The 24,900-nt window shown below is 42.2% G+C and overlaps 8 protein-coding genes across 8 annotated transcripts; 4 read left to right on the forward strand and 4 right to left on the reverse strand.

Moving 5' to 3' along the window:
- Positions 1-366: 366 nt before the first annotated feature.
- HO173_002664 (uncharacterized protein) lies at positions 367-1,508 on the reverse strand (the record flags this gene model as incomplete). Its single annotated transcript, XM_037304596.1, has 4 exons — positions 367-743; positions 806-879; positions 928-1,415; positions 1,464-1,508. 4 exons carry the CDS (start codon positions 1,506-1,508, stop codon positions 367-369), a joined length of 984 nt encoding a protein of 327 aa, XP_037168689.1.
- A 1,938-nt stretch (positions 1,509-3,446) lies between these two features.
- Positions 3,447-4,461, forward strand: HO173_002665 (uncharacterized protein; the record flags this gene model as incomplete). The annotated part of the gene is made up of 4 exons (XM_037304597.1): positions 3,447-3,488; positions 3,553-3,804; positions 3,871-4,150; positions 4,202-4,461. The coding sequence occupies 4 exons, from the start codon at positions 3,447-3,449 to the stop codon at positions 4,459-4,461; spliced, it is 834 nt and encodes a 277-aa protein (XP_037168690.1).
- Positions 4,462-5,169: 708 nt separating this feature from the next.
- HO173_002666 (uncharacterized protein) lies at positions 5,170-6,224 on the reverse strand (the record flags this gene model as incomplete). The annotated part of the gene is made up of 2 exons (XM_037304598.1): positions 5,170-6,004; positions 6,067-6,224. The coding sequence occupies 2 exons, from the start codon at positions 6,222-6,224 to the stop codon at positions 5,170-5,172; spliced, it is 993 nt and encodes a 330-aa protein (XP_037168691.1).
- Positions 6,225-6,615: 391 nt separating this feature from the next.
- On the forward strand, positions 6,616-8,402 carry HO173_002667 (uncharacterized protein; the record flags this gene model as incomplete). The annotated part of the gene is made up of 3 exons (XM_037304599.1): positions 6,616-6,618; positions 6,676-6,760; positions 6,811-8,402. The coding sequence occupies 3 exons, from the start codon at positions 6,616-6,618 to the stop codon at positions 8,400-8,402; spliced, it is 1,680 nt and encodes a 559-aa protein (XP_037168692.1).
- A 616-nt stretch (positions 8,403-9,018) lies between these two features.
- On the reverse strand, positions 9,019-10,878 carry HO173_002668 (uncharacterized protein; the record flags this gene model as incomplete). The annotated part of the gene is made up of 4 exons (XM_037304600.1): positions 9,019-10,006; positions 10,060-10,373; positions 10,436-10,688; positions 10,841-10,878. The coding sequence occupies 4 exons, from the start codon at positions 10,876-10,878 to the stop codon at positions 9,019-9,021; spliced, it is 1,593 nt and encodes a 530-aa protein (XP_037168693.1).
- Positions 10,879-21,048: 10,170 nt separating this feature from the next.
- Positions 21,049-22,660, forward strand: HO173_002669 (uncharacterized protein; the record flags this gene model as incomplete). Its single annotated transcript, XM_037304601.1, has 5 exons — positions 21,049-21,139; positions 21,190-21,204; positions 21,259-21,534; positions 21,586-21,613; positions 21,754-22,660. 5 exons carry the CDS (start codon positions 21,049-21,051, stop codon positions 22,658-22,660), a joined length of 1,317 nt encoding a protein of 438 aa, XP_037168694.1.
- A 159-nt stretch (positions 22,661-22,819) lies between these two features.
- On the reverse strand, positions 22,820-23,287 carry HO173_002670 (uncharacterized protein; the record flags this gene model as incomplete). The annotated part of the gene is made up of 3 exons (XM_037304602.1): positions 22,820-22,892; positions 22,953-23,135; positions 23,211-23,287. The coding sequence occupies 3 exons, from the start codon at positions 23,285-23,287 to the stop codon at positions 22,820-22,822; spliced, it is 333 nt and encodes a 110-aa protein (XP_037168695.1).
- Positions 23,288-23,527: 240 nt separating this feature from the next.
- Positions 23,528-24,799, forward strand: HO173_002671 (uncharacterized protein; the record flags this gene model as incomplete). The annotated part of the gene is made up of 1 exon (XM_037304603.1): positions 23,528-24,799. One exon carries the CDS (start codon positions 23,528-23,530, stop codon positions 24,797-24,799), a length of 1,272 nt encoding a protein of 423 aa, XP_037168696.1.
- Positions 24,800-24,900: the final 101 nt, after the last annotated feature.

Raw genomic sequence — 24,900 nt, forward strand, 5'->3', positions numbered from 1 at the left:
ATTTCAAGGTATTAACACTCTAGACTAGTCAGTATTCCATGAAATCAATGTTAAAGCCGTTAAGGCGTCTCGATTTGTCGAGGCTGTCATCTGGAACCATCAGGACCCACACGATTACGCGGCCCGCTTATTTGTAACTTCGCGTTGGCTCTCCAGGATGAACGGTTTGAGCCCTTCAGGACTACTCATCACACTCCGCAGATAAGATTTTCTCAGATGTCTTGTCCTGAGAATAGGGAGAAAACCCCTAACGGCTATGGAAATCCGAGCCTGCGCCAGCGACAAGCAAGCTACTGATGTATGACCTAGACCAAATTGTGATCCGACCTAACATTCGACTTGTCACTTTCACAGGTCTCAGTCTTATTACTGCACGCTGACATTTAAATCTTGCCGAACCCGAATAGCATCCATTGCAAGCTCTTCCGCGTCCTTCTGAGAGCTTTCCGAGGAGTGAGATTTGAAAGCTGTGGCACTGTGTTGATTGGCCCTCTCGTTTATGTATAGCCTTTCAATGGATGTTTCTCCGCCGTGAAGCCCGCCGAGTCCCTCGCCTTGATACGCCGTTATGTCGCCTCGCTGCTCATTGAAGTGGAGGGAGGCTTCGTTTTTCGATGTGAGCAAAGAGTAGGGGCCGCCTTGGATGCCTCTTTTGATGAAAGAGAAAATGCTCGGTAGACATATGCTAACAATGGACACCGGCGCTTCCAAGGACAACCAATATGTGATGGGAACAACGTTGTCTATTGATGATCATAGGTCAGCGAACACTCTTGGTGAGACTATCAAGACGCTGTGGAATTACATGTGAAATCTTCGACCAGAGCAGGACCAGCTTTGATGTCAGCTACGAGCCGTCCAATTGAGATGACTATCACGCTGGCAGTAGGTCAGCATTAAATTTTAGACTGCGATAGGGATGCCTACCAATAGCCACAGACAAACACGCCAAGAAGAAGATATTTTCGAAGTGGCGGGAGTTGTAGTTTCCACAGAATCGGCAAAGGTATGAGCAGGATGATGAGATCGATGATAACACTGGAAATAGCGCTGCTCATCCACCAATCATAGGTATTGATACAGTGGCCCTGGATACTTGGTTTCCAAACCTTTTCGATGGGGGTGCACTGGAATATGGATGAAACTATAGCAAAGATCAACCAGGCCATGTTCAAGGCAGCAGTAGTCCAGAGTACAGTCCGCAAGAGCCGATTGCTGTGGGCGTTGAATACGCGAGCGTAGAACAAGAGCGCCGAGAATCTAGGGAGCGATATTGCGGTATCGTAGAGAGGATAATCGGCGTAGAGCAATAAGAGTCCTTTGACGATGTTGTCCGGGCTGACTAGACTTATGTGTTTCCCCAGTCCGATTGTTGTCCAGTATACTCCTGTCACGTTTTGCGCAACGATGAAAGGCTTACACATTCAGCCATTCTAGTCCGCTTTTGAGATGGAGATACTGACCAAGGTCGCCACTGCTAACCAGTCGCTGGATTTCGCAGTCAGCATTGCCTATTTGACAGGTTTTGTCGAGCCTTGGAACACGCTGCGAAAGTAAAATTTCCCAATCCACATCGCAAGACTCAAACTTGATTCCAGCAAGTGAAATATGGTCTCCCAAAATACGTACTCCCACCAAAATTTCGCCCTTTTTGACGAACGAGACCAAGATCCGAGCACAACTCCCCGCGACCAAAGACGGATCCCCACACAGATGAAAGGGACGATGATCATGGCAATGTACAATTTTTTGGCCGCGGGGCCACGGTCCTCGGATGGAGCTGCATTCATGTCTAGACAGGGGCACGCGTCTTGGAATCAATTTTGCAAATTTGAAGCTTTGAGGAGCATGAGCATTGCTTATCAAACTGGTAGGACGAAATTTAGCAGATGGGAAGAGTATTGAATAGAGAGAGAAGGTCGAGACTATCATTATAAAAACAAAAGGAGCCAGCTTTACTAGGGCATTACATTACCGTACCACCAGTACCAAGGAATGACGAGAGTCGATTCGCATCCTTCAGCTTTGATAGTATACCCGAGGAGCATGACCGGAGATGTATCTTGGCCTTTTACAGATACATTGGTATCAACCAAAAAATGCAACTGATCTCCGGGCCGTGCACAGCTGGTGGCTGCTGACTCGGGGCCGCGCATGAGCTGGTGGCCGAGATGTCCGCAATTTTTCTTGAGCAGGCTGAAAGGCTGAGTGATTCAAAGGGCGGTAAGCTCAGGATCAGCCAGCGTCATCGTCGTAAATGACAGACAGAATTAAATGAGAGATGTATGGATGGCACAACACATTGTTAGGCTAAGGCTGTAGAAGTAGGGAGTACCTATATTGTAGGGGGTAAGCAAGAACCAAAGAATTACGGCTCGCAAAGCTTTCCCCATAATTCAGGTAGCTACGGCGCCTAATGTCCGCTGCTTTCCCTTTCGTGCGTAGGATCCGTGTCGTGCATGTAGACTATGCCTGAAATACCCTCCTCGCCTCGTCATATCTCAATTATCAATCATCCCGGGCGGCCGAGCTCGGCTTACTGTACGTCAGACTCGTGCACGCTTCAGAGGGTGTCGAAGCAAGTTAGCACTAAGCAAAACATGAGAGGGTGGTACACTGGTATTTGAGATAAAGATTCGTAAGGTGGTGTTTCGGGATCCGTTGGCTACTAGAGGGTAATAGGAGATTTTTTCGGAGAAATCTTCGAGCATTTTCTCCGCCTTGCATACACTGGATTAGACTACCATCGTTCCGGTACGTACCGTACCCGAACTAGAGTACCTAAAGTAGTGTGGGGGCATGATTCTCCCAAGGAAATTTCTGCCTCGTCCAATACCTTACGGGAGTGCCTGCAGAAGCGCACACAGTATTGTGAGGTACCTTAGTACTAATACTGTTAGTCGATACAATCGTAGCTGGGGGGAACACTCCAATCAACGATTTTGGATACACGATGTCAGGTATGTAATTACCTACCATACTCGTACTGTAAATCTGTGATCTATAAATGTATCAGGCTTGTTTAATGGTGTCGAATACTGCCCATGAGGTCCCTTACCGTCGGCATCGTCCGTTCCATCAGCATTGTACCTATGTGTATGTCAGCTTACTTGGCGCTAAAGCTCTGACGCTAACTCCCTTATTATGGTTGCAGCCTCCATAGATTTACAACCATTAACAACGGAGCTGCAAGACCTCTTGCGGCACCGCACATATTCCCAACGCTTTTCAAACGGTCGAGGTCCACTCCTAGTCTAAGGCTGTTTGCCTAGCTGCGTTTTGAGGCACTTTTCATTGTAACCCAACATTTCTACTTTCTTCCGCTTTCCACCCATTATCTCACTCAAGCAACATCTGGACATAATCCAGTCTTCGCCTGCATCTGACCATCCTCAAAGCTTTCACTCCATTTTTGCCCGGTGTCCCAGCCATTGACAGACGACGACATGGCCGTCAAGGGCGTGAATGGCGTTGCACTAATCACGGGGGTGCGTGCATCCTCATAAGCTATACGCTTCATACTATCGAGCACTCATCTTCGCTTGCATCTAGGCTGCTGGTGGCATCGGGCGTGAGGCTGCTTTTGCTTTTGCTGAGGCCGGGGCAAATGGCATCATCTTCGCTGATATGAACGACAATGGTGCTCGAGAAGCAGCTGAACAGAGCAAAACTGTAGCCATCCAGTCAGCCTACCGTTACCTCGTCGTCCATCTCGATGTCACAGATCCAGCGAGCGTGCAGTCCATGGTCGATGCTGCCATCAAGGAATTTGGCAGGATCGACTACAGTGTCAATTGCGCTGGGGTAACACCCCCGTGTTAAGGAACAATGTTCACGATATCTGAAGCTGATGCGGATGGACATGTTCAGGTAGGCACAGATTCAAACGCACCGACTGCGGATGCGTCCGTCGAGGAGTTTGATAAGCTTGCAGAAATCAACACGCGAGGGACAATGCTGTGTGTACGCGCTGTCTCAAAAGCCATGGCAGTGCAAGAGCCTCTCATGTATCGAGGCCGTCACGGGCAGCGATCTCTTGGTCGAGGGTCCATCATCAACATTACTTCCGTCATGTCCTTCATTGGGGCTCGTGGCAAACTTCCATACGCAGCCTCGAAACATGCAGTGATGGGCATCACGAAAACGGCTGGTAAGTCTCGAATGTTGTCTTTGGGGATGATCTTTCTGATCAGAGACGCAGCGCTTGACAATACAGCTCACCACATCAGGGTCAATGCCATCTGTCCTGCGTGGGTCGATACGGCGATGATGGCCGCAGACTTCGACAAGCAGCCTGAGCTCAAAGGTATCATTCAAGCCGTCTCACCTGTCGGGAGAATGGCTGTACCAGAAGAAGTTGGTGACGTGATTGTCTTTCTGTCCAGTGCCTCGGCCAGCTACATCAATGGCCAGGGTCTCATAGTTGATGCTGGATTAAGTCTTACAATGAACCGAATGTAATCTGTACAGTAGGAATAGGATACAAGCCCTAGCTATCAAAAGCGGTCCTAAGAACCTGTCTTCTGGAGTTTTGCCCCTATGAGCGAGTCATAGGCTGGACAAGCTTTGGAAGGCAGGTTCCGACATCAGGAAATGTTTCAAGATTATGTGAATCATTCAACAAGTTTTACCTGTGTTCCTGGGGATCTCTTATATCGTTATGAATCCAGGTGAAAAGCTAACGCCACTATTAAATCTACTCGGTCACACAAGATTTCGAACCTAGACTACCACGATTCGACGGCCATGGACCTTTTAACCTTTACGAGTATGATTGATAAAGCTCGTTCACCGAATGAACTCGGATTAAAAGTAGTAGAAACGTACAGTTGCAATACACCATCATTTCGAGATGCTGCTAGAATTGGAAGACCAACGAGGCACAGCTACATTGGATCCATCTGGAGAAGGTGAGTCTGAAGAAATTTGGAACTTGCATCTCGCCTGATGCTTCTAGAATCGAGTTGACTAGCAGCAGATCCATCCTGCTCAGCCATGGGAGTCCATACTCAGCTAATACCCGATCTTTGACAAGCGGATCAAGAGCGGCTGGGACTGAAGCGTTTTGTAGGATGTTGAGTCTATGAGTGGGGAACAACGAGGGCTAATGGAGAGGAGATCATCTCATCACTCATACACCTGGTCTTGCTCGATATCATCAATTCCAGTTCATGCAAGGTTGTCGTTTGGCTTGTCCTTTTCGACAGACTCGTCTCCCTCGGAGCGACCGTCTTTCCTGCCCTTCTCTTTCATTTCAGCATTATCTTTCCTATCCTTCTCGTGACTTTCCGCGCTGCTCTCCACCTTTTTCGTCATTTTCTGTTCCTCGTCTAGGCTTCCTTCATACTCTTTCCACAGAAGACTAACGTTTTTGCCGAACAGTTGCTCCCAAAAGTCATCCTCTGCGTATTTCTTGTCCTTCAATGCGTGATTAATCTTTCTCACACTGCCTCGGCCACAAGTACTTTCTATCCATTCCAAGAAATATCCTGTATGCTGGTATCCAGCATCCCACTGCCCACCTCCTTCCTTCTTCCAATGTGGTGGGCTTAAGCCAGCCTTCAACCTTACAAAATCAGCAATGCCTTCGATTAGCCCGCCAGGTGCGGTTCCCACGGCGTTCCATTGCCAGCAATGGACCATTTCGTGTACAAGCACCCCTTGTACCTCGTCTTTCTGTCGCGCAGATGGAATTCCATTGATATAGTCCAGAGAAAAGTGGATTTCTTTGTGGTCTCCGTCTAAATCTGAGCCCGTTGTATATGCGACACCGCCCATAGCATGGAGACAGAGGGTCACGGAGCGGCACGCAGGGATATGATCGTTGGTTTTGGTGGGTTGATAGAGAATAGAAAGGACGGCGTCGACTGCCTCGGAAAGAGCTTTGGAAGGGTTCGTATTGCTGAAAAAGACATTGGAACCAGGGTGATCAAGGTCAAGGGTAGAGAGGCGGAGCTTTGGGGTTGGAAAGGTTGGTTTTGGATGTGGACGACTAGTCACTTTCCTGTCGTTGATCTGGTTGTCAGAGCTCGAGACAGATCATTAAAGACCCCCTGAAATGCTTACTCTTCCCTTCCATCTTTCTTTCGTCCCTCCTCTTTGAAAAGATGAGCCTCCTCCTTGGGGCGGATAGGAAGAGGGGAGGGAGTAGGTTCATTTGGGGCAGCGGACATAGCGAGGGGTGTTGGTAATGGTTTGGGAGTCGTGCGGACCGTCCGAGTCATTGCTGTATATATGAACAGTTTCTATGAGTTTTTGAAGGACATCATCCCTTGCACCAAAGTTATCACGACTGAGGTAAATATCCCTGCGTCGATCAAATCGGCATCTCGGTGAGTGACGCACCGATGAGCTTAAATCATGCAGGCTTCGTGCGTAAATAGTTGCACCTGCGGAACTTAAGCATCTTACCAAACACTCGGTGTTTTTACAATGAGAATGAACTTGGGCCCAATTGCTGAGCGTGGGAAGTAAATCGGAAGAAAGAGAAGAAAAAAAAGAGAAGAAAAAATATAGGGAATCTTTTGCTATTTTCTTGTGCAAGACCTACCTACACGTACAAAGGGATTGCCAGTGCAAGTGCAGTAAGCCAAACAAGCGGAAATCCTTAGAACCATGGTATGTCCACTGGAGAATGAGATGCATCCCGAATGTCATTTGTATTAAGACCCTCAGGCTTCTCTTCTCCGATCAATTGTAGCAGGTCCTCGTTCACGCCATCCCGAGGCAGGCTTGGACCTTTGCTACGTTACAGACAATAGTAAACCATCTTACCTACCCTTCACTCTTCAGCCTCTGATACCCGGTCAGTCATCGCCACCTCTGGCCCATCTTCGACTTATCCCCAACGCGCTTACCGCAACCCAACCGACGCTCTTGTTAGATTTCTTGACTACAAACATGGCAACAAGTGGGCGATATGGGAGTTTCGTGCCGAAGGTACAGGCTATCCGGACAGCGAGGTCTACAATCGAATAAGACATTTTCCATGGCCAGATCATCATCCTCCCCCTTTCGCTCTGATACCCAACATCGTGGCTAGTATGCGAGAGTGGCTGAAAGGTCCCGAGTCGGAAGAGGGGAGAACGATTGTAGTACATTGCAAAGCTGGAAAAGGCAGGAGTGGGACCTCGGCTTGTAGCTACCTGATCAGCGAGGAAGGATGGACCATTGAGGAAGCACTGACGAGATTTACCTCTAGGAGAATGAGGAGCGGATTCGGAAGTGGAGTCAGTATACCAAGCCAATTGCGGTGGGTCGGTTACGTAGATTGGTGGACGAGACATGGCAAGGTCTACATTGAGAGGCAAATCGAAATTCTCGAAGTACACGTATGGGGACTCCGAGACGGGGTGAAAGTGGCTGTTGCGGGCTACGTGGAGGAAGGTAGAGTCATCAAGACATTTCACACATTCGACAGAAAAGAGAGGATGATCATGGATGGGGAGTCGCAGAAGATGGTCAATCCCGCAAGCGTCTCGGATCATCTCAACGAGAAAGCTCTCCCTCTCCAGGAGACCAACTTTCAAGCTGACCCCAGCCATCCTTCCTACTCATCCTCGGTCTACTCCAAAATAGCTCACCAACCGGGCGCGGATGCTGTCCTCTTCCGTCCTGAACGCCCAATCGTACTTCCTACATCCGACATCAACGTCGACTTCGAACGCCGCAATAAGGCTACCTACGGCCTCACAATGGTCACGTCAGTCGCACATGTCTGGTTTAATGCGTTCTTTGAATCTCAAAACTCCTCTACCTCTCAACCTGACTACGGGACTACCTCCAGGGCCACAGCCGATCCTCCTAGCGCGGACACCCTACCTGACAGCGGTGTCTTCGAAATTGACTGGGAAGCAATGGACGGCATCAAAGGGTCGGCTCGTAAAGGTACCCGCGCGCTTGACCGTCTAGCAGTCGTATGGCGAGCTATTCCAGAAACCAAGGAAGGCCTCACCAAGATCATCACTGAGCCAAGCGTCGGCCAGCCGGTCCCAGAGAGCAAAGCCGCGGATTGGAAGAACGCGAACCTCAAAATCGCTGCCGAAAGTCTAGGCAAGGACCTAGGACTGCGAACTGAGAGCCCGTCGAGTACTAATGTGAGTAAGGCCAGCAGTACGACTGATCTCAGCAATACAGCACTGGCTGCAGAAAGAAGCGATAGCGATTCGGAAGCTGGCGTCAAAGCCCATGGACCGGAAGGGGAAGAGCATATACCGCATCCGGATCATCCTGCTATTTCTATATCGGAGCCTGCGCCGATGGATCGCAGTCATTCAGATGGAGTTGGCGGGCCCCCCAACGTCAACTTGGGAATCGAGGAAATGCGCAGCCCTATTCCTGACCCTGATATGAGATCAGCCAGTACACAGGATTTGCCGGGTATTCACGGGCAATTGCCATGAGGAAGATGGTGAATGAATGTGGTCAACGACCGGCGTATCAGGGCCAATCAGCTCTTTCAACTGCATTTGGGCATTTCAGTAGGAGCATAGCAAGCATTTGTTGGAGCGATGGCGTCAGAATGGGCTTTTGAGCAGTGCAAGTAGCCCTGCATTCGGCCCACCTAAGCGTGTCTGTCAGCCAGTCTTTCGTGAACTTCCGGCTGTTTGCTGCGGCAATGTGATCGGCCCATTTGAATGACATTCGGACCTGGGAGGAAATCCAAGCTCACATCTCTTACCAAGATGCTGGAAAAGAAGACGATCCTCTGATCACGCTGCCTGTACTATCCCTCGGTTCGGGGTCAGGATTATTCACCTATTCAACTTCCAGACGAACAAAACCAGCTACTGATAGACATGCTCGCCTGAGCAAGAACTCATAACGTACGCTAGTGTGTAGTGCTGCTCTTCGATATCAACTCCATGTGGAATTACCATTGAATGGCAGCATCTCATGAAATATTGTAATCGATTACAAAGATCTTGTCAATCTCAATCTTACATGCTCTCTTCTCACCAGCCAGACCTAGATCATCTTTGGCGCTTTTCCTACCCCTCTCATTCCAGATTTCATCTCCTATCCAGCATGTTCAACAATCTCGCTGACGAGCGCACCATTCCTCACCACACTCTTGACCTGCTCCGGCAGCGCCTTCTCGACATAATCATCATCTTCTGTCTGTCCCGGCAAATTGACGTTGATGCCCGTACACTTGCTCGTGAAAACCTCTGTCCCGAGCGAATCTCTACTCAAATAGATCGCCGCGCCATCGACTTGGTCTAGCATGATAGTCGGCAGCTTACCCAAAACCTGCATTTCAAATTTAGGGCTTTTGATGACATCGACGGCACTAACTAAAGAATCTATGACGAGCGAGCATTGTGTGCAGTTGTCGAGAGAGATAGCGTTGGCCTTTCCGATGATACGGATGGGAGTTTTGGTGCAGCGCGTTACGAGGATGGAGTGCGAGATTGAAGCCTCAATCTCGAGCATTTGGCCAGGGTTGTCATAATTTTCGATGAGCCATTTGTTGCCCTCAAGGTCTTTTCGGGGTGGCCTCTTTGCGCGCATACTTTCTGGCTTAGGCTTTTTGCCAGGGATGGGCGATTTGCCGAGAGAAGAGCTTTGAGATGAAGAGCGGCTAGGAGCAGGCGGAGCGCTGGCGCCCTGGGCACGGAGCGAGGGATTTTTGTGGGTTTGGATGGACGGATCAACCTTGCGGAGGTGAGAGGTCACATCTGAGCCACGAGATATTTGGTCGAAGACGGCACCCATGTCTGAGGAGCTGGAAGTTGGAGTGACGCCGTTCGGCGGCATTGGCGGTGGAGGTGGAGGGCCATCGAAGGAAGGCAGAGGAGGTGGTGGAGGCGGTGCCGGGCCAGAAGATGGCGGTGGGGTTTTTGAGGACGTCTGGCCAGTTTGAACTTGGTGGAGGGCTTCTTGTGGATCAATGCCGTTTTGGTTGTTCCATGTCACGCCTGACGGGTAATGCTGTTTTACGTACGCGATTAGGGATTTAAAAATGGCGTAAAAGGCGTTAACCCAGTCGACATGTCTCCGATCCCTGATGAAGAAATTAATTGACATCGGGCATCGAGTGCGACGGCGATGACTTACCTCTCCTTATACTCCTTGATCACACGGTTCCCATGATATTGAACGCTACTGAGTGTTTCCGCCACATGGTCTGCGGGTTTGGGGTCAATGGTTATCCAGGCGAGCACAGCAATGCCTTCGGATACAGTTGTCAGATGGGTGAAAAGGGGCGATGCTCGATTGGCTTCTCGAATGTCATTGACAGCACCCATCATCGCTTGCAAGTCCTTCAAGATCTCCATATAGACTGGTGACTGGATGTCCGGCTTTCTGGCTTTGGTGGTGATAATAAGGAACTTGCGCTCTGCAGCAAAGGCTCGAAGGACAGCAGCAGACTGGTGACGCGAGGGTCAGCAAGCCAGATGCTTCGTTGGTGAGGAAGTCTTGGTGGACGTACCTGCTCAGCAACTAGCCCCCCAATCTCTTCGCTCATATTAACGAAGGACTTGACTTGCCCATTGATTATAGCATCGAAATCATCAATGACCGGAGGTAGTGTTTCCATGTGCCTGGAAGGCGATCTTGCCTGGTCCAAAGCCCGTTCTGCGGATGGTCCCTGGCCGGACAGAGGCTGGGCGGCATCTGTCGTGACTGAAGGATCGGTTATCGTAGGTACTAGATCTTCCAAACGCGAAGTTGCAGCTTCGAGCCTACCAAGTATGGTCAGTGCCAACTTTGCAGGTAGAGTGGAGGGCATTTGGCGGGGGTGTGGAGTGGATTTGACAGAGATGGAATGGGTAATTTAGCAGGCAGAGTAAGGCAGAGCAAGACTGTTGGCAAGCAAGTAAGGGTTCGTGCATACCGCTTGATCAGGGTTGTCAAGTTCACCGAAGCTGCCATTATGGGAAAAGGAGAGAGTAAAGACAGGCGCTTCGCTGGAGTACTGTAGTAGCAATCACAGCTGTACTCTAATCAAAGGAGAAAGGACAAGAGGCAAAGCTCTGTCACAAAATCAACAACCAATTCTTTCTTACTCCGTTGAAAAAAAATTGAATAATGTGATAGATACTTTAGTTTTGTTTCGCAGGTACATTCGCATTTGCATTATTTGCCTTGGCAAGATAGATTAAGCTTCATCAACCTTTATCGAAGTGGTTTAGTCCCAGGGTTTGGTAAAGTCCTGAAAGACCTCACGCCCAATATAGAGTATACCCTGGTAGAGTCTGTCTCAGCGGTGCAGGTCAAAGCATGTTAGCACTCGCAATAAGCAATCTCGAGCTAATCGCTCAAGCTATCATTACAGTATCATGAGAATCAATCTCAGGATATTCGTTACGATTGGCAGGTCCTAGAGGTAGCGGACGGAGCTAATTGTAGTGATTCAATATAAGGGCCTATCTGATAGCCGGAAATGAACTGAACTTATGACGCGAGTCTCATGAAACTCAGGGCCTTGGGTAACGTTCCACAGCCAGGGTCTTTGAATTCGGAGTCATAGTTCGGGGTGGTCCTTCCTGGAAGGCTTTTGCAGGTAGATAGCTACCATAGACTTCTGAACAATCCATCCTTCTACCCACCCATGGCTGGCTCTTCTTGGTTTCTGGAGGTCTTGCCCAGATCCTAGGTGGCCCTCAAGTGATCATTCTTTCATTTTTGCTTGTATTATCACCCTCTTTGGCCATTGAGCCGTTTGTACAAGTACCCTTCTCCCCTGCCCCGCAGAGAAGCCGGCTGCGGAAGGCTTCAGCGACCTATCAACCCTGGCAGCTTTTCTAAACAGACTGGCCGACTATCTGCAACTGTACCACTCTGCTCTCACTAGCGAATTAGAATCAAGAGCCACGATACCTATAAGCTCCTTATCGACGTCGTCATCATCAAGCATTCCAGCAGTTCACCCCACTATCACCTATAAACCCTGCTACGCCAGCAACCTCATCCATTATGCATTCTAGAATAGGATATAATACTCTAAACTTCGTTCTATCTCGTCTCGTTACGTACCTACGTAGTAAAATAAGCTATAGATTGTAGAAATAAAGCTATTACAATAATTCTATTATAATTATTAATTAGGCAGCTACTACGCGTAAAGCCCCCCTCCAAAAGGGGAAAACCCCCCACAAAAAAGACAAAAACCCCCAACCACAAAAAAAAAACCCCCAAAAAAAAATAGGGGGGGGGGGAAAAAAAAAAAAACTAACCGAAAATGGTAAAGAACCGCATAAGCTAACGGACACTAACCGAAATCGGTAAAGAACCCGCATCTAGTCTCTTCGAGATTTTTGGGGGGAGGGGGGGGGGGGGAGGGGGCCCCCCCCCCCCCCCCCCCCAAAAAAAAAAAAAAAAAAGGAAAATTTAAAAAAGAAAAAAAGGAATAATTAAAAAAAATTTTTTGGATAGCTGATTGGCAAGCTACCCTCTCTGCTTGCTATTAAAAATACGCCTATCATACTCAAATGTCCACTACCTATCGGCCAGCTGATCTTCCTACATCTGAAACGTATTGAACATAGCCTCATTACCCTGCATGTAGGCCTGTGTAGTACCACCTCGCTGTCCTCGTGTAGCATCACCTCGCTGTCCTCGTGTAGCACCACCTCGCTGTCCTCGTGTAGCACCACCTCGCCGCCCTCCTCGTGTAATGCCTAGTCGTCGGGGTGGCTGCTACAGCGGTCGCAAACCCCCCCGCTGTGACGCTTGCAGTGTAGAGGTAGGTGTAGAGGTAGGTGTAGGTATGCGCTCTGATCCTTGCCTATTGAGCGAGGGATGTAGGCGGGCGGTGGGGTGGGAGTTGGTTCTACTACTCCTACTGTGAAGGCATTTGGCAGAGACTAGATGCGGGCTCTTTACCATTTCCGGTTAGATCTTGTTAGCTTCCGCGCGGCCGCTAACACGATTAGGGGGCTGTACGCCTAGTAGATAGGGGCTGTACGCTTACTGGGTAGGGGCTGTACGCGTAGTAGAGTCGGAAGGTGCTTCCTGCGGGGTCGTTCTTTCTAGCTTTATATAGTATAGTTTGCTTGGCTAGATCCCTAGGGAATCCTCGGGATCCTGCTTCCATAGAATCTATATCCTCTTCTACCCACACGAGCCTGATTATTCTTATTCTTTGAAGGTCCCTGCTCGGATCTTTTATAACCCTAAAGTAGAATCATCTTTACTATTATTCTTGCGTATCTTTTATAATCCTCATTTAGCCTATCCGGCTGTAATCCATCGTTATTCATTTTTCCACTAAATCCCTCACTGAAAATCTCACTACGAAAGTACTTTCTTAAGTCATTCAGTCTAGAAAGCCTCTTATATCTATTAAATCACTTCTAGAGACTTAAGAAGCCTTTAGTAAATATCTCAAGAAGTTACTATCACCCAACTCGATTTTTAAGCCGTCACCGTTACTTATTAGAACTCTTTTACTACTACGAAAGTAAGTTATAGCACTATTATTCTAGCGAGTATTAGAAATCTTCTCGAGGAATTAGTCTATTACTACCGTCTTAACGCCTTAGACTTCTCGAGAATTCCTCTCGATAATAGTTCTACGAATTTCACAGTCTCGTTATTAGAATCTCATCGAAATACGCTTTCTTTAAATTAGTCTAAAGCTCTTATATAGTCTAGTATCCTTTCTAGCAATACTATAAAAGCAATTATATCTTACTCTATATTTACTATATATAATAACTTCTCGAAGATTACTAGCATATTAATATTAAAGTAACTTCGAAAGTTCGACTTCGATATAAAGGATTATTAAGATAAAGAAGATCGTTTTCCTTTAGTCAAGTATCTGAGATATCTTAATATACTTTTTATCGATAATGCTTTCAAGTAATTAGAAAGTTATCTAGAAGCTATTTGACTTCTTATTAAAATAGAGAATATTAATTCTTAGTAAATAATCTAATAGTTTTAGACTATATTTTATAAGAAGTTTTCCTCGAAAGCTATAGAAGTAAGTGCGATCTCGTTTAATATCGAGATTATAAATCTATATTAATATTTTAAAGAATCTCTTACTTTCTACTTTAAGCGTGTTATTAACTTAATATAGAGAGTTAAGATTAAGAATAGACCCGCTACTACTCTTAGTGCTACTTTTAGCCTCCTTAAATCTATTATACTCGATATTATTCTCCGTACCTTTATTAAAAGATTAAATAATTACGAGATTTAAAAGAAAGTAATAAGAGGTATAATATCGTCCGATAGATCTTTATATATAATCTATAATCTCGTAAAAGAAGTATAACGTATTAACGCCGAAATCTAGAAGCTTTTAAATAAAGAATCGAGATTTGATTAGCTTTAGTTTTATAAATCTTTTATGAAATAAAACTTATTAAAGTAGTAGATAGCTTTTTTACTAGTTTCTTATTAAGCTATTAAAGCTCTAAGGCCCTTATACTATTAGTCTTAATTCTTTTATACAAATTCATCGAAGTAGCTACTAGAGGCTTTTGCGAGATCTTAACATTTTATATAATTCTAATCTCTAGAGTATCGTTATTCTTTATATAAAGTTTCGGCTTCTACTTCGATTTCGGCTTCGATCTTAGCTTAGAATTTTAATAAAGGAAACGCTAATAGGAGTAAACCTTCGAATTTTATAGCTGATAATCGCTTTCGTAATTATTAATCTATCTTAAGAGATATACTCGAGTGTAGTACTTCGAAAAACCCTTATATTAATAATATAATTTATTGATCTTATAGGAAAGACGATTAGCTATATATTAAGTGTAATATTAAGAATTACATCTCTTCTAATTATAATAGTACTTTACTACCTACTTAAGAATAATTATATCTAAGAATACTTATTTTCGAGGATAACTTATAGTTAAACTTTACTTTTGTTAGGTTCGATAAGTTTAATAGATCTTCTAAACTCTACGAGACTATCCCTTCGCAGAAATCTTCCGTAGCTTCTTCTTCTTCTTCTTCTTCTGCTGGATCGGGTTAAGTAATATCTTTAAGCTTTATAAATTCTTATATTTCTCTTTATTCTAATTTAGTGCAGTTCGAAATAGCGAGACTAAATCGATCTCGTTTCGCTAATATAAAAATTGCTAAAGCTTTTCTCGATAAAGAATTAGGGTCTAATAAACGAGCTTATATAAAAGAAGTATTAGTATTAGTATTAGTATTAATATCGATATCTTAATAATAATAAGAAAAGTAACTTAAGAGATCTTAATTAATACTTATTTAATTATAGTAATTTATATTATAGTAATTTTAGATATCTTAATATTAGTAAAAGTAATCTAATATTAATCTAAATCTTAATATTTCTTTCTACCCGTCGTAAGTTTCTATTTAAATAAGTTTATAATAGCCTTCGATAGCTATAGATTAAGGATTTTCTTTTTAAAATCAGCTATATCTATTCTAGGCTACTTCGAAAGAAGAGCGTCTTAAATATAAAGGTAAGAAGCGAGTTAATAAGAAAGTAGAATCTTAGCCTTTAATAGGCTTATTTAATAAATTAGAATATAATTCTCTTATATTAATTCGATATATACTTAAGAGTATTAAAGTTAATATAAATATAATAGATCTTATAATATAATTATCTACTATATATAAGAAGTTAAAACGCCTTTTACACTCGGGTTTTTAAGAAACAAATTTTAAAGCCTGCTGCGAATACTACGCAAGCTCCTTCAATTAGCTTTTAGTCTACTTTTTATTTAATAAATTTTATAGATATCTATACTATCTCCAGGGTATTCATAAGCCTATTAATCTATATCGGCATTTTCTTCTATATTAGTATTATAAGTATCTGTATCTTAGCCTTCTTAGTAGACTTTAAGAAATCCTACTACGTTAGTATTCGTATTTTAAATTAATATTTCTACTATAGAAGCTAAGAAATATATACACTTTTTAAGCTCTCTTATGGGTGTGAATAAAGCGTTTTATATTCTTATTATTATAAGGAAATAAGATAAATTCGATGTTAACCTCGAGAAATCTTATACTTAAACGAATTAAGATTTCGATATAAATGTAATATCTTCTAAACTAATATATCTTCTAGATTTATATCTTCACCTACTTTCGAAGATTAGATTTAAAAGTCTTTTTTATATATATGGCGGATTATCGTAATATCGTATTAGAATATTAAGTGTAACTTACGATTGATATAAAAGAAATCTAAAGAAATATTCGATACTTTGTAATTTCGAAAGTTATATCTATTATAGAATTAGAAAGATCTAAATATCTTAGTCTAATTCTTGGAATTCCGTAACTTTAGACTATAAATGCTTTTATTTTAATTTATCTTTCTATTATTTTCTTAAGAGACAGATCGAAAGGCGAGAAAGTTCGAAGAATCGTGGGTTCGGAAATGGTTTTCTATAAAGATTATAATTTATTAATGTATTTTAAGTTTATTATAACTATCTTAAAGGCTATTAAGTAGAATAAGTTAAAGGCTTTTATTAAGGAAATTAATTCTTCAGAATTTAATAATTCTTCTAATTCTAGAGATAACTTATTAGATATTAAGAAAGTTAAGCGTTAGGATTTTTAGTAAATCAAGTCTATCTTAAGTAGAATATTAAATTATCAAAGCTCGTAAAAGTCTATCTTAAGAATTTAAGCCCTTTAAATATCTCTATCGTTACCTTTAAAGTTCTTAATTCTTTTTCTTTACTAAAGTAAGTAACTATCATAAACTTTCTCGGCTAATCTATCGAAGTCTTTAGTGCTTCGAGAACGCTAGCACTATTATTTTTATAAATATCTCTTAAACAAGTATTTTCTTCTAGAAGAATAATTCGCCGAAATCTTTTATAATATCTCTTATTATTAGAACTTGAAGAATAGACTAATAAGCTAGAATTGAGATTAATCTTTAAATTACTTATTACTATAGTAGAGTAGAGACTATAAGTGCTATAACTACTATATTAATATAAACATCTTAATAGAGAAGATCTAAGAGACTTACCTTATACGAATCTTATTATATATCGAGTACGCATTATATCTAATATAAAGCCTACTTTCTCGAAATCTTAGAAATGTTAGCCTTTTCATACGAAGTAATAGCTGAGAAAGTTTATTTAAGATGATCTCGAAGATAGTATTTATAAACTTACTAAGTCTGCAAATAGACGTCTATTTTAGTAAAATACACGGGCTATTATAATAGATAAAGTCGAGAATTCGAAATCTACTAATAAGTCTAGAATAACTTTCGATTATTTACGAGTTATAGAGCTTTTTTCAGAAGCTTATCTCGAGCTAAGCTCGAAAGTTTACGATTATCTATCTAATTTATATTATAAATATTTATTTTTAGCTAATTTAAAGTACGCGTATCTTATAATACCTCTATATCCTAACGATAGATATTATTTTACTTTTATTATTTTAGATATTAATTAGATATAGCCTATGAGAATATAATAGAAATTATAGTCTATAGATTTTATTATAATAAAGCTAGCTTATAAAGTATTTAGTTCTATTTCTTTAGAATCTTCTTTACTATATTCGCCGAATCTTAAGATTTTACTATCTCTTATATTTTATATAAACGACTTTTTCGATAACTTTTATAACTTCGAGAATCTATTTTCCTTTTTATAGTATTACTTCTTTTCTAAAATCGAATAAGCTAAGTTGCTTTTATTCTTTAAGAAATTACGACTATTTATATTATTAATTAAAGCTCTTAATATAATTTATATTATTAAAGAATATATTTATATTTTTAAGAAACGGGTTATTAAAGTAGCTAAATAGTCTATTCCTTTAGATTAGTCGGAAGTTCGAGGTTTTTTAGAAATTATAGATATTACGTGTCGGTGGGTAAAGAACTTCGCGGAAATTATGAGATCTCTTTCTAGACTTATAGGAAAGGTGAAATAGCGGTAAACTTAAGTAAAATAGCTATCCTTTAAGATCTTACATATTAAATATATTATAAGAATAAGTATATATAATATTAACTTAAGTCGAATCGTTTATATATATATTAATGCTTTCGATTTTATAGCTAAGTATACTATTATATAATATTATATTCTTACGCTATAAGAAGCTATTCTATTAGAAGCTTTATAATCTTAGAAGTCTATCGTAATAGAAAAGGATAAGAAAGTATTTATTTTATACGATTCGTTTACCTTTAATCCCACTTAAAAGAAGTACCCTACTTATAAGCGAGAACTCTACGCTATTATCACGTTCTATAAGAAGTATAACTACTTATATAAGTATCTATATTAGTCTACTATAATACACACTAATTATAAGCCTCTTACGCACTTTCTCGACTTAGATCTTTATAAGAAAATTTATAGACATTAAGCTAATAAACTTTATCGCTTAAATCTCATTATTTAATATATATCTAGGCCTCGAAATAAAGCTATCGACGGCTTATCGAGAATCTTATTCGATATTAAATACTCGGAGAATATTATAGTTATACGAGTATGATATAAATTAAAGAATTATAGTCTAAAATAGATCTAGAAGAATAATAAGAATAGATTCGATTTATTTCTAGTAGTACTCATTAAATCGGAATAACTTAAAGTTATTAATAGGGGCACGCTATATAATATTTCTTCTTTCTCTTTAAAAGCTATTTCTGCTATAAAAGCTATGAAACTATTTATAAAAGCCTTCGATAAGATTAATAAAAATGTTAAGATTTAGATTAAAGCCTACCGCAGCAATATCTAATTCGATAAAATCTACGAATTTCTTATCGTAGAATCTTCGACTTTTACTATTACGCTGCTTTGAAAAGCTTTTAAATATTAGATAATACGATATATTCTATAGATCTTTCGAGGAGATATATATTTATCTTACGTGTCGGAAGAAAAGATGCTTACTATATTTTAAGAAGTTTATAATAAAAGTGAATATTAGGCTAAGACTAATATTCTAGTAAGACTACGTAGCTATTACTAGCCTAAGAAAGTATAAGATATCGAGAAGTATATTACTGAGTATCTCGAGTATATTAAGTATAGACCTACTATTAGATCTTAGTCTTTATATTCTATTAAAGTTATATATTCTTTTTAACTTATAGAAATAGATTTTATAGGCTTACTTAAGACTATTAAAGTAGAATCTACTTTTATACTCGTAAAAGTCTACTATATAAGTAGATTTATAATTTCTTTTACTATTATATTTACTAATGTAAAGAACGTTATATAATATCTTAAGTTATTCTTTACTATATATAGAAAGTCTTATATCTACTACCTCAATCGCGATTAGCATTTCTTTAATAATAAATTAAAAGAATTCTTAAGATTTAAAGGTATTACGATTATATATAGTTCTTCTAATACTTCTAAAAGTATAAGAATAATCGAGGTCTATAATAAACTACTGAAAGCGGTACTTCGTAAGAATTCTCTTTATATCGAACTAAAATGAAATTAGCGGTTATTAAAGACTAGAGATTCTATTAATATACGAATTATCGAATATCTAAAAATCTCTTCTACTAGTATTCTTTTCGAATCGCTATTAAAAGCTTCTACTAGTATATCTACCTTACGTATACTTTTTAAATATAATATTCCTACTTAGATAACTTAGCTAAAGAATTTAATTAATTATACTTAAATCGTATAATAATATCTTATTTATTAAGTGAATCTTTATAATATGATTAGATAACGTTTAAATTAGTAGAAGAAAGATATAACTTTCCGATATAATAAAGAGATTAAGCAAGTTACGCATTATATTAACGATCTAATTATATTATACTAGAAAAATATAGAAAAGCTAAAAGCCCGCTAGAGAGATCTGTTCTGAATAAATGAATATAATGGATTTTATAAAAGATCTTTTATACTTATATAACTCAATAACCGAAAAATTAAACACGCATTTTACGGTGATTATCTCAAGAAATTCGTTACTTTTATAGGCTATCTTCTTAATTTTACTACCCCCCCTTTTAAAAAAAAAAAAAAAAAAAAAAAACCCCCCCTAAAAAATTTAAAAAATTTTTTATTTTAAAAAATTTTATTTTTTTAAAAAAAATTTATTTTTTTTAAAAAAAAAAAAAAAAAGGAAAATTTTTTATTTATTATTTTTTTTAAATTAAAAAAAAAAAAAAAAAAAATAAATTTTTTTTTTTTTTTTTTTTTTTTTTGTTTTTATATTTTTTAATTTTTTTTAAAAAAAAAAAAAAAATAATTTTTATTTTTTTTAAATATAAATTGGTTATGGGTTTTTTTTTTTTTTTTTTTTAAGGTGGAGTAGGGGGGGGGCGGTTGTTTTTTTTTTTTTTTTTTTTTTAAATTTATTTATTTTTATTAAAACCCCAAAAAAATCAACCACACCAAAAAAAAAAATATAAAATCTACACAAACCAAAACATTTTGGTTATTCTTGTTCTTTAGTAGCTGCCTAATAATTATTAGAATATTATTATTATAACTAACTAGTTCATAGCTTCTATAATTTTATCGGAAAATATATAATTAAGCTAGTTATCTAATGGATCACACTAAATAGCCATAGAGCCGAAGGCCCCTAACTAATCCCTCTAGTACCTTTTCGTACTTTACCGCTCCAATCGCGAGCCGACCCGCTCTTTAAAGTAAAGTAGACAAAGTTACTCACGACTACAAGGCCTGGAGAGTGGACGACGGGTTCAGTGTTGAGAATGTACAGTAGTACTGTAGATGTATGTATTTTCGGAATGAAACTTCCCTGTTCGATAGCACATTAGGGCCCACAATTCAGATTTCGAGAGCAGACAGCTCCTTCACTGTGAATCCTCCAGAATTGTCTTGTTACTCGAGTGAAATGCCGTGTTTCGGCAGCGAAAGGATATTTCTGCTCTCCAAATGTGTCTACTCTAAAGTCTGCGCAGTGCTCAATTTTGACAGTATTCGGTTCTACACGCAGATCTGGCCTGCAACGACTTGGTTTGTTTTCGCTACAACGGCCTTTTTTGCCTGCCTACAATCACAAGGATTCCTTGGCGGATTCCCAGCATTAGCCATCTGGTCCGCTCTCAAGCTTCTAACTTTGGCACCAATCAGAGGCATCATGCCGGAAAAGCACTTGATACCCGAGAAGGAGCAAATCAACTTCACGGGAGAAGATGAGATAGAAACCCCCATCGACTTTGTTACGCTTGGTGAATAAGTTACTTGGCTAAACTCATGATGTCAACTGAATATGTTGCAGGCTCGTGCATCATTGGTGAGCTTGTCCGAAATCCCTTTTCATATCTAGACCATCTCCAATGCTTGTCAGACGACATCTATCAAGAATCGCCGCCCAAATTGTTGTATTCGAATGTACTTGGAGGTGCCGGAATTTACGCAGCTCTTGGCGCGAGGATTTTCCGGGAAATCAAAGGCAATGGGGTGGACTCGAAATCTGTTGGTATGATCGTACATGAAGGTTGTGATTTTCCAGTGGATGCAAAAGTTGAGCTTCAGTCTTGGTGTCTGAGCAGCATCTTCGTCAGGACGCCGCACAGGTTGACCACTCGCGGGAAGAACGTCTACTCTAAAGAAGGAGTCCGTGGTAAGTCAATGGTATGATCTCGAGAAGCAACGCCAATGTTTACTTGACCAGACTTTGAATTCCTGACTCCTAAGATCCAGTACGTATTTTCCGTGTCCATACTTTCTCTTCTGGACCAAACATTGAAATTTGAGACATATCTTGAGAGCTTTTATTCTTGTTCCAAGCCTCGAGATCCCCTCGAAAACAGGTAATACTGACCACGAATCTAAAATTCAGGGTCGACCACGCAATGCTCAGTGGTCGTTTCTTGACGTCCAAGAGCTACCACCTCATCTGCACTCCTATTCGGTGCATTGAACTGGTGAAGGGCATCATGAGTCGAAGAAAGGCTCTTAAAAACGAACACCCACAATGGAATTCTGATCAATTCCAGACGCCATTCATTGTGTGGGAGCCTATGGAGCACTGTTGTCGGCCTAGCGAGCTGCAATCAGTCTTTGAGGCAATGGATTTTGTGGACGTATTTTCGCCCAATGACCGCGAACTCTTTGCCCTGTTCAACGAAGACAATCAGGGTGAGGGCACTATAGCTCAACAAGATCTCCAACAGTATTGCAAGACGCTCCTCGCACAAGGGTTCGGACTCAAGCCAAGTGCCGTAGTGGTCCGAATGGGGGAAGATGGTTGCTTCGTAGCTTCGCACACCCGAAATGTTGCATTGCCAGCGTACCATACGCCATTGAAGCACGTAAAACAGGAAGACCGTGCGACCTGGAAGAACAGAGTTACGGATCCAACTGGGGGTGGCAACGCATTCCTAGGAGGCTATTGCATAGGGTTGCTGATGGACGAGTGGCGCGATCTTGGGCCCGGCCTCACTGCATTTGAAGGTAGTGCATTAGTGGGCTCCATCAGCGCCAGTTTCGCCATCGAGCAATCCGGAATGCCAACGTTAAGTTACCATGAAGGGAAAGAGCTGTGGAACGGTGAACGAAGTCTCGATCGCTTAGACGTGATGCGGGAGAGAGTCGAGAAGCTCGATATCACCAAAGTCTCTGGCGAGTTGTTCGACAAATTTTCACCATGGGAGGTCTCAAAGAGATCTGCGGCGACTGGTACAACCTCACAACGTCTCGTACATAGGCGAAGCACAATAAAAGACGCGAGAACGCGGATTTCATGAAGACAAAGGTTCGAGCAAGTGGAGGATCTACCAAGATTGGTAACGGCCTTCTCATGAAAGATAGCAAAAGGAGATAGCGAATTGATCTACACTTTGTGATACCCATAGGCTCGTCGATTATCTGCAACGCCGGCAGTAATCAGCTGCATGGACCTGTCGTTATTGCTGCCCTTTCGCCGCTGCTTCCTTGGCAGCTTCTGCCCGTTCGTGCTCTATTATTTGCCTGCTCCAACTAAGATAGACCAACATCAGTATATACGCACTTAACTTGTAGAAAATAGGGTATTCTTACTATCGACTTGGGAAAAATCTCCCCTTCTCCGGCATTCTTGGCCTGACCTCCCTCTCCGCACTGATGTTCCATGCAATTGCCGTAATCCCGATGACGACCACCCCCATTACCGCTGTGTTTGCTTTCCAATTGGCTGGCTGTGCATACCATCCTCCTGCTGGTGACCAGACATGCTTGGGATATCTTGAAATGGGGTAAGCCGACTGAACAGAATGGAGTTTCAAGAGCCATTGGATCCACAGCCCTTGCTCTACTTACGGTATCTTTCCTCCGCTAGAGTGCGAAACTGACGCTCCTTTCGACTCGACCGACTTGATCGAATGGTCTTTCTCCATTGCGCGTGGTAATCGGGTTTCTGTTAAAGACGAAGAGGAAGTGCGCTCTTTCTGACTTTACTCTATTCAGGGCCTTGGCATCGGAATTGATCGACAAGACCATTAAATTTAGAAGTGGCTCAAGAATTTTAAAGATGCACCAGCTTCAACATCAACATTCCAGATATCCCTAAGGAACAGTCGTTGAGCAATTGGGGGAAAAGGGAAAACCGAGGACCTACCGTCTTGTCATATGCCTATATGAAAGCCTTGCACCTCCTACGATGGAGCGGCTCAGTCCTCTCACCGCGCACGAGACCATGCTGCTTCATTCACAAATATCCGAGTCGATATCGACCTCAACCTTTCAACATTCTTCTCCGCCTTCAATCCTCCGCTGCAGTACCGATAAGAACCATCTCAGAACCAGAAGATGACACTGAGCCACAAAAACCAGCACACTACACCCTCCTCCCATCTCCACCACCCTCACGCGCCCTTTCCTCCGCTCGCCTCTCCGCCTTACATGCTCGACTCGTTCTCCCTCCACGCCTTCCCCTAGAGTCTCTTGCCCGCTGCCTTGTCGACCCTTCCGCCGATACAAACCCTAATTTCAACAATGCCTCCCTCTCCATACTCGGCTACGACCTCTTAGGCTACTACACCTCCGAAGCCATCGTCTGCCGCTACCCTCGTCTCCCCACCGAAGTCACGTTCGCCGCCATGCACGCCTACTGTGGGCCTAAAACTCTCGCGGCCGTTACGCGAGAATGGGGCGTCGAAGTGGCGGCAGCGCCAGGGGGAGAAGTCGATCCTGGGGTTCTACAATGCACAAGGCAGGAAGCGGGCAATGCAAGCGTGAACGGCACTGGCACACAGTTCAAGGACCTCCCAAAAGTTGCTGAAGATCCTAGCACGCGACCTAACCCAGAGCAGCAGAGAAGGGGCTGGCGCAGAGGCGCGACTAGCCAGACCGTCTATGATGACGACTTCGGAGACGAAATCGAGCGCACCGAGACCGACTACGCAGAGCGACCCGAGCTGCGACAGGAAGACGCCCAGCGGAAGGCTAAGAGGGGGGTCACGCTCGAAGTAGCATCCACCGGGTTTGTGAGAGCGCTGATGGGTGCTGTGTATCTACATGCTGGGAAGAGGGCTGCTTATAATTTCTTCAAGGCGCACATACTCAGTCGGCATTTGGATGTGAGCAAGTTGTTTGAGTTTCGACAACCAACGAGGGACCTGAGTAAATTGTGTGCGAGAGAAGGGTTTGAGAGTCCTGTGGCAAGAATATTGAGTGAGACTGGGAGAAAGAGTCGACATCCTGTCTTCGTGGTTGGTGTCTTTGCAGGGAAGGACAAACTCGGAGAGGGATCCGGAAGCAGTCTGGATGAAGCCAGAATTCGAGCTGCCATAGGTGCATTGAAGGGTTGGTACCTGTACAGTCCGTTGGAGGTGAGGGTGCCCAGCGAGGCTACCGAAGAGAAGCCTTGGGAGCCGGTACTTGTTGATGGTGGAGAGGTGTTTGTGTGAGTTTTGGGGGTGGAAGCGGATGGATATACCTGGCCAGCATTTTGCTGCTGCAAGATCTAAGCGCTTCTTGTGGAAATGTTTTGCGTGCATCAGCAGGCTTC

The sequence above is a fragment of the Letharia columbiana genome (genome assembly GCF_014066305.1).
Source record: "Letharia columbiana isolate WasteWater2 chromosome Unknown Sc0000005_s0, whole genome shotgun sequence".
Taxonomy (NCBI): domain Eukaryota; kingdom Fungi; phylum Ascomycota; class Lecanoromycetes; order Lecanorales; family Parmeliaceae; genus Letharia; species Letharia columbiana.